We start from the raw sequence: 12,065 nt of genomic DNA on the forward strand, positions 1-12,065 counted from the left end.
TGGATTTTTCAATAAAAACTTCATTTGGATACTTTTCAAAAAAGTGAATTTTTAAAGTGTTAAAAATACTCTTTATAAATTTATTAAAAATATTATTTTTCTTTAAGGCTGCATTTAGATGTTGAGCTGAATCCAGTTGAGTTAAGTTTTTTATAAATAGTAGTGAGTTAAGTAATAGATGAAGTTATATGGGGTCTATCTAAACTAAGTTTGAAGTGTATTTTAATGTAAGTTCGTATAAATATGTTTTAAATTGAAAAAGGTTATGAGTCTTACGTGTAAGAATGTTTTGATTTAGGATGAGTTTAGTAATTTAAGAATAATTGAGTGTTTAGATGTTAAATTTAATTTAAAATTAAATTAAACTTAGTTAAATTTAAGAATCAAACGCACCCTAAGGATGGTTTTCATTACTACCCGCAATATATGGAAGTAGCTAAAGAGGGGGGATCTAGACACCTGTGAAGTAAAACTATGATGGGTGCATCTCTAGCCACTTCATGTGGATGGATCCAACCGCCCCGTGAGATGGCAAGATCCGCCTATTTTAAAATTCATTTGGCCGTTTTAAAGACTATAATAAAAAATTTTAAGTGAACGGGGTAAATGATTTTTTCATTGAAATTAAGTTTTAAAAATACTCATATGTTACACGTATAAAGAATAAGTAATGTTACGTATTGTCATTGAATGAGCAAGTGTCGCATAATTATTTAAAAAAAAAAATTTATTATTAAATAATAATTATTTTTAAATAAATTTCATATTTTTTTATTTTTTTAAAAAAGGATCGTGATGTTTATCCATTTTATGACCGTAAGTACTAAATATCATTCTAATACGTGATAATAAAATATATTCGATTTAATATAATATTTTATATCTATTTTATAATAAAAGAGATTTACACAATTATCGCATTAATTTTCCTATATCATATCAGATTTTTGTGTTGATAAAAAAAGTTTATAAAAAGTTTGGTCACGGGGCGTGGTAGGGTGATGTTCAACTGAGCTACAAGGAATCCAAAACACGTACTTCTATCTACTGCATCGTACCTATATCCACCGGAGACACGTCAACCGGGCCACACCGTCTAAAACCGAACCGGACCCAACCAGCAGTCTTCATCCGGAAGAAAAGCCCGGAAACAATAACCGCACGGACGAAAGGTATCGTCGGTAATTCGGATCTATACTGTCGCAGTCTTCGCCAAATCAACATCACTAGGTAAATTTTTCTCCACCATACTCGGATTCCCGGGGAAAGTTACTCTGAGCCGGTTCCATACGTTACCTCGGTCGAAGAGAAGAACTAGGGTTGTGATTAGGAAATCTCTATATTTTCTGCAAGCATTTTGGCGAGTTAGGGTTTCTTTCGAGCAGCGATTCTGCATTCAGCAGTTTCTGATTTGGTAATTTTGTAGGAGGCCTCTGTTGTGGGATGGCTTTGAAGGCGGTGCACTGATGTCACTGTTCTGGATTGTGATTCGGCAGCTAGCAGAGATCGAAGCAATGGTAACTATTCTTTTAAAAATATTCTACCTTTTGCTGATTTTGATTAGTTCTCTTGATTTTTTTAAAAGGAAACAGAGTTGTTCGTGCGCGGCATTTTAGTCTCTGTTTAGTTCCGGAGTAATTTAGAGGAAGAAAGGAAGTTGGAAGTTTGGCACGTGTTTTTTGTGTTGTTTCGAATATGCGAAGTAAAAATCTAACCTCTACTAATCCAAAAAGGGGAAAGTTGGTTCAGTGGAGCGGTGGTTTTTGTTTTTAAGGTTCTGAATGCTGGGAAATTACAGATTCAAAGATGACCCAGTTTCGCATTCTGTTTTCCTTTATTTTCTTGGCAACCAAACAGAGGATTTAGGAAGAAGTTCATTTTCTTTGATGTTTTTGATAGATGGAAAGAAGCTCCCCTTTTCTTTTTGTCACTCTTACATATCATGTGGTTAGAACATTCTCTCTCTACGTGGAAAATTATAGACAAACATGGGAAATGGTGCAAATATCTGCTTCGTGGATGTGTAAACGTGGCCTATGAGATTTTGTTCATTGACGATGAGATTGTCTTTATATATCTGTCCACAGGCTACATCAAAGAAAGTGATTACCAAAGAAGAGTGGGAGAAAAAGCTTAACGATGTAAAGATTATGAAAGAAGACATGAATAAATTGGTGATGAATTTCCTCGTCACAGAAGGCTATGTCGATGCTGCTGAGAAATTCCGGATGGAATCTGGAACTGAACGTATCCTTAGTTTGTTATGGTTGCCTACTCTGTGTGTGTTGTGTGTGTGGTGTTTAGCGCTGATGACTTGGTTATTTCTTTCTTTTTCTGCCATATGCTATCCTGTTACACCTTATGCATAAATAGCAGATATCGATCTTGCAACAATTACTGATCGCATGGCAGTGAAGAAGGCAGTTCAATGTGGTAATGTAGAGGACGCAATTGAGAAAGTCAATGACTTAAATCCTGAGGTTCGATATCCTGATCTATTCCTTGCTGCTAATCCTTTGGTATATTACATTATAGATATGTTTTGCCAGTAGTTATGAAATCAATTCTTCAGCCACACTTCAACAAAATTGCACATCATTGCATACACTTAACAGCTAATCGATTTTGTTAAAATAAAATTTGGAGTTTATTAGTTTTGCATGTGCACTTTGTGTATTTATTGGTTGATGCACCCCAAACTACATCTATATTTTGTTTGTCAGTAAAAGAACATTTGAAATTGGGATATGAGGGAGTTATAGTTAGTAATCACCTCTATAATATCTTTACTTTTGTGGGATGTCTATGTGGCTAAGGTATTTCTCTTTACAAAAATTTATAAAAACTCCTAGGGGTTGGCTCAAGTGGTTAAGGCCCTAGTCTTGGTGGTATGCTCCCACCAGGTCTAAGGTTCAATTCCTCTCGAGTGCAAACAATTTATAGGGGTCATTGGACTGGGGGAACTTTCCCTTGAATTACCCAAGGTGTACTTACAGGAAACTCCTTTAAATAACCAGAAAAATCAATTCACTCATTCCTAGTCCTCTATATGCTGGGGAAAATGGCAGATTTATTCTTTTGCATGTACTTTTAGCGGAAATCTTGCTGACTGACATTCAGCATTAGAGAGCATATGAGATTCCTTTTTTTTAGCCTGAATTCCCTTGCTGACTGGCCATTGAAAAGTGCCTCAAAAGTTCATAGGTTAGGGAGAAGAATAAGTGCCTGCGAAGTTGCTAACAAAGTATGAGAGCTTGGGAGGATAATGGTGTTCTCTAGAGGTTAATGGGCCATGTATACCAAAAAAAAAAAGAGGTTAATGGATCTTTTGGGGTTGGTCTTTGGAAGAATATTAGAAGCGGTTGGGAGAATTCTCCCGGTTCATTGGATATGAAATGGATGCTGGGTCCAAGGTAGTATGTTGTTGGTGTGATGTGTGGTGAGGAGATAATAGTTGAAAGGTGCTCTCTTGGTGTAGCATGTTTCAAGGATGCATTTGTGGGAGAGTATTTTCAGCTCTCTCGTGAATTTCATCAGTTGAGTTTTGATATTGTCAGAAAGGTTAATGATTGTGAGATGGATCTTTTCACAACATTCTTTAATCAATTATACTCCAACAGGGTGAGATGGGATGGTGAAGATAAAATTGTTTGGAGCCCTTCCAAGGAAGGAGTGTTTGAAGTAAAATTTTCTTACAACATGTTATGCTCTCAGTGCTGTACTCCTTTTCCCTTGAAGATTATTTGGTGCAATAAGCCCCTTCCGTTGAGAGTGAATTTCTTTGCATGGGCCATGGGCAGTGATCTTTGGATAGTGGTCTGTAATTGTTTTTCTTTCTCTATCTCTAGCTTCCAAAACTTCTTGATCTTTTTACATTTTCTTCTCAAGTATATCTCTTGTATACTGGTCAAAAAAGTATTGGGGTAACAACCTTTTTCTTTAATAAAATTCATCTTATAAAAAAGATAAATTTTATGAAGTAGAGGAAGTAGAGAGAATGTCTTGTAACAATGTATCTTATCATAAAAAAGAAAAGAAAAAGTAGAGAGAATGCCCCTGACGGTTGAAGATAGTGAAAGGGGATGAGAAAAGAGAAACAGCAAACCTTGAAAGGATTGCTGGATGGAAGAGAGAAGAGAAGATCTGGAAGAGATAGAAAGGCAAGAGGGGCAGATAACAGAACTGAAAACTATGAAGGGGGGAGGCGAGAGTTGGAAAGGGTTGAGAAAGGGAGAGGCCACAGGCTCTTCCAAAATATTAGCGATTATACATCAAAGTTCTCCGTCTCGTCTTACACAAAGGAGGCCGATAATTGAGTATTACAGAACCTAGAAAACACATGAAATCCATCTAAAACAACTGCCCATATTATGTGACTCTCGTAGTATTACAGAAAACACGAAAAACCTTCAAAATGAGGAATGTTCTTGTAGACAACTTGCTATGAATAATCTTCTGTTTTGTATTTCTTTTGTCAACTTCCTGCTGAGAATAATTTTTTCATCGGGAAGGGGACGCACTTTGGAGGAATGTCATTGAAGTCAAATATGGGAGCATTTGGGGAGGATGGTGCTCTAATGAAATAAGTGGCGCATATGGGGTGGGAGTGTGGAAATTTATTTGGAATGGATGGGAAGTTTTCTCCAACAACTTCAGATATGAGGTGGGAAGGGACGCACGAATCAGATTTTGGTCCGATACTTGGTGTGGAGATATCGCCTTGAAGAAAGCTTTCCCTTATCTCTATAGGATTGCATTGGACAGGGATGCTTCAGTGGCCGACAACATGGTCATTTCAGCTGGTTCTCCCTAATGGTTGGTGAGGTTCATTAGAGCTGTTCAGGATTGGGAGGTGGGAGAGATTACAGCACTTTACAGGGCACTATATGCGCTGAATCTTAAAGCTGAAGGGGAAGACAGGCTGCTTTGGACTCATTCCGGAACAAGCAATTCTCGGTCAGATCCTTCTACAAGGTTATCTCGCCTCACCCTTCTACTGTTTTCCCTTGGAAGAGCATATGGAGGAGTAATGTTCTGCTTAAGGTTGCTTTCTTCAGCTGGCTGGCCTCCCATGGAAAAATATTGACTATTGACAAGCTGAGAAAGCGTGGATTTTTTATAATAGACTGGTGCTTTATGTGTAAAAGAAACGGAGAAACAGTGGATCATCCTCTTCCTCACTGCGAAGTGGTTAAGGCTCTGTGAGATGAAATCTTCTCTAGGCTTGGCATCGTCTGGGTCATGCCTAGGAGGGTGGTTGACTTATTGTTATGTTGGAGAGGAATTCAGGGTAATTGTCAAATTGCTGCTGTCTGGAAGATGGTGCCACTATGCTTAATGTGGCGTATATGGAATGAAAGGAATGGCCGCTGCTTCGACAACAGGAAACGGTCAATGGGAGGGTTTAGGGACTTTTTCTATCATAAATTGTTACTTTGGGCTTCAGCCATTGTATTGAATGGGACTAGCTTTAATGACTTTTATACTGATTTCCACTGCGCTTAGCTTGTAATTAGGTTTATCTCTTGCATACTCCCTGTATACCTGGGCTATACCAAATTACGTGGATTAATAAAAAAATTTGTACTTATAAAAATAAATAAATAATTTTTTTCTCCTCGCTAAAACTAGAACCCGAGAAGAGAATTATGTTGGGCAAACTTTTTCTCTTCTCTAAACTGAGAACCTATTTAAGTGGTATATCTTGGAGATTTTATTCAGAAATTTTCTCATAGTTTGTGTCATAGAGCCCAATTATTTCTGATTTCAGGTTTTCTACTCTCTTCTGGTTTTTCTAAATTAATTGTTTATCATGTGGAAATTTATATGCAGATACTGGATACCAATCCACAGTTGTTTTTCCATCTTCAACAGCAAAGGTTGATAGAATTAATTCGGAATGGGAAAGTAGAAGAGGCTCTAGAGTTTGCCCAGGAGGAGCTTGCACCAAGGGGAGAAGAAAATGTATTACTGCATTCATAAAGAACTTCATTGTCATTTTCTTTGCATAATGATTAGTTTTTTTCTTTTGGACAAGACTTTGCATGATAATTGTGGAAATTGAAATGGCGAAATATAATTCCAAATATAAAGATAGGTTTGTCTTCATGGAACTATATGTGTGGCCAGGATTTGATGATCGAGTTTGTTTAATTTTATACAAGTAAAGCTAATACTTGGCTAAGAAAATTAGTTGTCTGCAGCAAAGCTTTTTAGAAGAGCTGGAGAGGACGGTTTCTCTTCTCGCTTTTGAAGATGTTTCCAACTGTCCTGTTGGAGAACTTCTGGACATTTCACAGCGCCTAAAGACCGCCAGTGAGGTGAATGCAGCCATCCTTACTAGCCAGAGCCACGAAAAAGGTTAGTGCACTTTCCATCTTATCTTTCATGGTAATAAGAATACCAGGGTCTGGAATTTGTATATTATGGTTCTCTCGTTATGAAATCCAGCCTAGATCTTTTATATATATATATATATATATATTGCTGCAAAAAGTCACATTTTTCGGAAGCAAGTTTCTTCATTCTTCTAGATTTCATAGTAGACTGACTTGTATAAAAAAAAAAAAAAAAAGAGATTCGATGGTAGACTTCGAGTCGAGTTAGAAAATTGTAAAACAAAATTCCTGTCGAGATTTTCTCTGTGACCAGCAAAATTTAGATGTTATCAAGTCTTGGACCTCTTTCAGCAAAATTACTAAGTTCTGTTAGGGACAAGATTACGACCTCGTTTGGATATTGAGATGAAATGATTTGTGAATAATAGTGAAATAGTTTGAATATGTTTTATGGGATTTTGGGAAATGAGAGAAAAAATTGAATAAAAATATTATAAAGATAAAATATTATGGGATTTTGGGATTTGAAAAAAGTTGAATTCATTTTTGTGTTTTGTTTGGAAGTTTGGGAAAGTTCTAATGATTAGATAATGATTAGATGAAAAAGTTGAAGATTTGAAATTGAAAAGTGTTTGTGTTTGTGGTGTTTGGATATTGAGATGAGATGGGATGAGTTGGGAACTTGGGAGGATTATGCTATCCAAACCAAGCCTACATGAAAATGAAGACCTCGTTGAACAGGGAATGACAACTGTTTTTCAGTGACATTTTACATTAGTCCTTCGATGTTTATATCAAAACAAGCAATGTAAGTGAATAGTAGCTGAAATTAAGTTTTAAACTTCGGTATTGGGAGTTGGATCATTTTTTTTTCTTGGTAAGCAATGATGTCATTTTTCTGGGGGGTATTCCTAATTTAGATGAACCAACTCCTATCTATTATTTTGTCGGGAATCTTGTTCGAGTATAAATATCCAAGTAAATAACTCCTGTATAATTTTGGCTGAACCACAGATCCAAAGCTTCCAAGCTTGTTAAAGATGCTGATCTGGGCCCAAAACCAGCTTGATGAGAAGGCTGCCTATCCGCATATAAACGACTTGTCCACTGCCACGCTTGAAGACCCCGCCATCTGAAAACGGGTGTGACGTCAATTGGTGGAGGATTTAGGTGTTTCTAGATTGAATGAATGGGTCAAGTTCGGTGTAATGAAACATGATGTTTGTACTTTTATCTTAAATCTACTGTATCTCGTTGTCCTTTGCATGTCATCCACATTGGAGTTAATCCCTTCCTACAAGCTTTTCAGTGGCATTTTGCTGTTGTCCACATAGTTTTTAATAATTTCTATTGTATTCGATGCTTACCAGCATTGATTTCTCTATATACATATATAAAATCACATTTTTTAGAGATTAATTTTGTGTATCAAGAAAAAGTTTTACATTGAATTATGGCATTTTTAAATTAAATAGTAATAAAAAATAGATTTTTTTTAATTTTTTTTTTCTAAATTTTTTTTTTGTTGATATACTTCAAATAAGCAATTATATTATCAAATTATTATAATTTTCTTGATATCCTTCAAATAAGCAATTAAAATCCCAGTAGATGAAAAATAAGTTGAGTTTCGAGCTCATTCAGTTTTTTTCGCAACTTGCTTCTTTGTTGTCAGCCTTATTTTTTAATACTATAGAGACTGTGAAAACAACCCTTTTTGGCCATGTCAGTCGCAACCAAAATACTCCAATCTCAAGTCAAATGCTAAAATCATTCGCTATCTAGAGGCTAGTAATGTTCATGGAATCGCGAAAACTGTGTTCCTTACCGAGGCAAAAACGTAAACAAAACACAAAGATGCAGATGCCGATTAGGTCTAAGAAACAAAATGAAATAGCATGAAACTGCTGTGTCTCCCCTAAACAAGATCACTCAACTCTGACCCAGACAACATAAACCCAAGAAGTTTTTCTGATATCTGGAAAGTCCTGAAATTTTGCATGTTTAAGTTCATTTGCTCCCTTTCCCAAATGGACACAGCCATCGTCAAAATTAAGAGCGTAGCTGGAAGGATCGTACTGGAACTTCAGCTGCTGCTTACCTGCATTCTTGACGGCCTTCTTCACTGCTGCTCTCATCCTCCAGAATAGGCTTCTGCATTGCTTCTTACTGTAAGCACTCGCCCAATCCAAACTTCCACCCAAACCCATACCCATAGGCATGTAGGCTGTAGCAGTATCGATATAAAACAGAGTTCGTTTTTTGCAAATGGCTTTTTTGTGTTAGCAAAGTCTGCTTTCTCTTCACCAGTTTGAAGCAGTTTCAACAAAACACAAGGAAGACTGTAAAAAATTCAGTGTGGGCCTGTGAGGTAGAGGGGGGATAGAAACAGACTGGATTCCAATGTGTTTTGGTGCAGAAAGTGGGGAATAAGAAGACTAGAAAAAAGGATTCGAGCCCGGAAAGGGGGGAGTAGTACAGACGAAGGAAAAGGGATATTGGAAACCAGGAACATGACCTGTTTGGTCTTTCAAAGAAGCTGCACGGCTTCAGCTGCAGACTACCACTGTGCTACAGTCATTTTACTTTTTTGGAATGACGTTGGGGTGCTAAAATTCCTATCAGCCAGAGAGATATAGAAGGGATGCAGTGGGCAGAGAGCCTCTCAAAGGTCCTTTCACTATCAGAATGTGGTCTTGTAGTGATAGCATAACGAATCCTTAATCCTCGGCACTTAAAATGTTAATTTCTTCGGCTCTGCCTTTCTTCCCGGGATACACATGATCTGGAGACCAACCTCCTTGTGATTTTTCAGCTAACCGTATCAATCAAGTTTTGGGTGAACATTAGGCTATAAATCAACCACTCTAACCCGCTAGGAACTTTTTCTATTAAACTCGAATCTAACTCGTGAAATTAAAAATAGATATAGTTAGTAAATAAAATATATTAGACTAAATTCGTTAAGACTCTCTAGTTTATCTTCGAATTGACTTGTTAGTTTAACTCGATTAAAGTTTATTCATATATTAATAAATATATACATGTATCTATATGTATATATATATGCATATATGTGTGTATTAACTAATAATATAAGTATAACATTTTTATAATTAAATATATAGTATATTACCTAATTACTTATGTATTGAATATACTCCATAACTATATTTTATAATTTATATAATAATTAGTCGATAAGATTTAATAATTTCATATACTAATACATGAGAATCATATATGAAATAGATATACACTTATTTTATTATATGTATGTATTAATAATTTATGTAGATATACAATATATTGTTGTTATTGATAAATATCAACTAACTATGTTGATGCGTAAAAAATCGCACAACATGCCAAAAGGGAAGAAAGAGTCATTCTCGGCCAACTATGACGATCCGAGCCTCGATTTGTGTAGTCTTGTGCCCTCGACAGTGGTCTGCTACCTTACTATTTTTCCTCTTGTCTCATAATGGTGGTTTGGTGGGTTGGACCTGGTCTTGAGTCTAGATATTTTATCCCTTACAAGCTACATATTAATTATTTATAAATTTTTAAAATCTTATAATTCAATAGAAGTTTTATTTGTTAGTTGTACAAATTTAATATTAAATTTTTTATTTATTTAATTTATTAATTATTAAGTATTATTCAAAAAATAAATAACTCGAGTTGGCTCGACTCAAGTTTTTTTTTAGACAAGCTCGAGTTGAGAGTTTAGCTTACCGAATCAAGTTTGAACAAAGGTTAAATAAAAATTTTCGAGTTTGGGCTCGAGTTTTTTGAGTCGAGCCGAACTCGACAAATCAAAAACCGGTTCGGCTCGGTTCAAATATAGCTCTAATCAATAGTAACAATTAATTTTAACAATTAAAATTACATAATTTCAACTTGTTCTCAAAACCCGTTGACACAACACTATTCAATAGGTTAGAACAGACAATACAGAGATGGGTATTTGGTGGAAAAAATCCGGGTTCACTTTTATAATTTTATTTCCAAAAATGTGAAAAAGAAAATAACAAAAAAGGTTGAGCATATTGTCTGCTCAAAGTTGATTTTAATTAAGATAAATACTTTATGTCTTGAAAATGGTCCGAATTTGTGTTCCGAATGAATTTTTTTATTATTTAGTGATTAAAAAAATATTTTTTAATAATATTATAAATTTTTATTTTTTTAAAAATATATATGATAATTAAAAATATATATAAAAAAATAAAAATAAAAAAATGAAATAGACTGATGGGAATCCTTATTCGGGACCATCGGGATCCTTATTCGGGACCATTTTCGATCAATCGTAGCAATGCTCTTGAATTAAACGCTTGCCTCCATATTATGCAGACCAAGTCTCAGTGAAGGGTTTTCACACTGCCAGAATGCATGTGGATTGTGGTCCATTCTGTCAACTCTTTATATCGGCAATGGAACCCAGCAGTGATCAATCAAATCAAATTTTCCCTTTTTCTCCTAACTGCTTGGCCTCCTACAGAATGTAATGTGGGTGGCACGTATGCTCGCTTTGATTATCTTTACTCTCTCTCTCTCTTAAATACTCTTTTATGAGCTCTCTTCTTTTGTCTTCACCTCGAAATCCTTTTTGCTTTTTATCCCCCGCATTAACACACTCTCTCTCTCTCTCTCTCTCTCTCTGATCTTTGCTTGGGCCTTAGGCCCTTACGATTGCCTCTCAATACTGTAGAACACTGCCTACGACTACTGTAGTTTCTTTTGGGATGTGGGGTCCATGGAGATGACTTGTCATTCTTGTCAACAAGGGATGTCTTTGTCTTAAGGCATTGGTTTCCTCTCTGTGGACTATTTTATTTATGCAACTTGTTTTTAACCTTTGTGTGGATTTGGGCTTTCCTTAGCCTACGTTTTTTCATTGTTCAGGTTTTTGCCACATGGCATTGGGTCCCTCTTTCGGCTGGGTTACAACAACAAGGTCTTGGCTGGCTAAAGCCCAAACTGTTGCTAGATATTGCCACTCTGAACATTCACTGCACTTATGTCAGCCGAATAGAATTATTTATTCTATTCAGATTAATTAAGTTTAGTTTGCTCGTCGAAGGTGCTTGCTCATTTCCTTGTACGGTTTATCTGAAACATTAATCCGTAGAATTCTGTCTTTCTCCATTTGGAATTTCACATGATATGCCTTCTTTCCATTGTTTTGTCACGAAAACTACGTACTTGTGGGCTATGCACCAATTACAAAGCCCCTTCAAGATGTCACAAACAGTCCACGTTCAGGAGCGGTACCATGCAGTATAGATGAAGATGGAAATAGATTTATCAAACATTAGGGCAACTCATCACTAGTGTTAAATAGGGGTGAAAACCGATAGTGTCGGTGCTGTTTTGATCCAAAACTAAAACCACACCTACAAACTGAAAATATGTTTATCTCAACCGAAATCAGCCAATGAAGGGGAAGAAAATCGTTGACGTCAATCTCGATGTTCTTCCAATAGATTTGCCGGCATTGTCGGTGGCGCAAACAAACTTACAAATACTCGAATGTCATCATCATAGATTCACAAAGTTACAAGATTCACAATAAATATCAAAAGATTCACAACAAATATGAAATATCACACTATCACATAACTAAGCCATAACAAAAAACTAGAAAATGGATCGGTTCCTCTCTACAAAATATAACAAATATCACAAGATTGATTCACAAAAAAATCAACAAAATGGATG

General features: G+C 35.9%; 1 protein-coding gene across 3 annotated transcripts; it reads left to right on the forward strand.

Moving 5' to 3' along the window:
• The first annotated feature begins 982 nt into the window (after positions 1-982).
• On the forward strand, positions 983-7,757 carry LOC108982782 (protein GID8 homolog). 3 transcript variants are annotated; one of them, XM_035689809.1, is made up of 7 exons: positions 983-1,230; positions 1,427-1,517; positions 2,088-2,247; positions 2,377-2,480; positions 5,833-5,964; positions 6,204-6,360; positions 7,353-7,722. In XM_035689809.1, exons 2-7 carry the CDS (start codon positions 1,467-1,469, stop codon positions 7,472-7,474), a joined length of 726 nt encoding a protein of 241 aa, XP_035545702.1. In that variant the 5' UTR covers positions 983-1,230; positions 1,427-1,466; the 3' UTR covers positions 7,475-7,722. The 3 variants fall into 3 exon arrangements, with proteins under 3 accessions (XP_035545702.1, XP_018809788.1, XP_018809789.1); XM_018954243.2 differs by having other exon boundaries at positions 986-1,230; positions 2,374-2,480; positions 7,353-7,757; XM_018954244.2 differs by having other exon boundaries at positions 1,226-1,319; positions 2,374-2,480; positions 7,353-7,757.
• The last annotated feature ends 4,308 nt before the right edge of the window (positions 7,758-12,065 follow it).

This window comes from Juglans regia, chromosome 4 (assembly GCF_001411555.2).
Source record: "Juglans regia cultivar Chandler chromosome 4, Walnut 2.0, whole genome shotgun sequence".
Classification (NCBI taxonomy): Eukaryota; Viridiplantae; Streptophyta; class Magnoliopsida; order Fagales; family Juglandaceae; genus Juglans; species Juglans regia.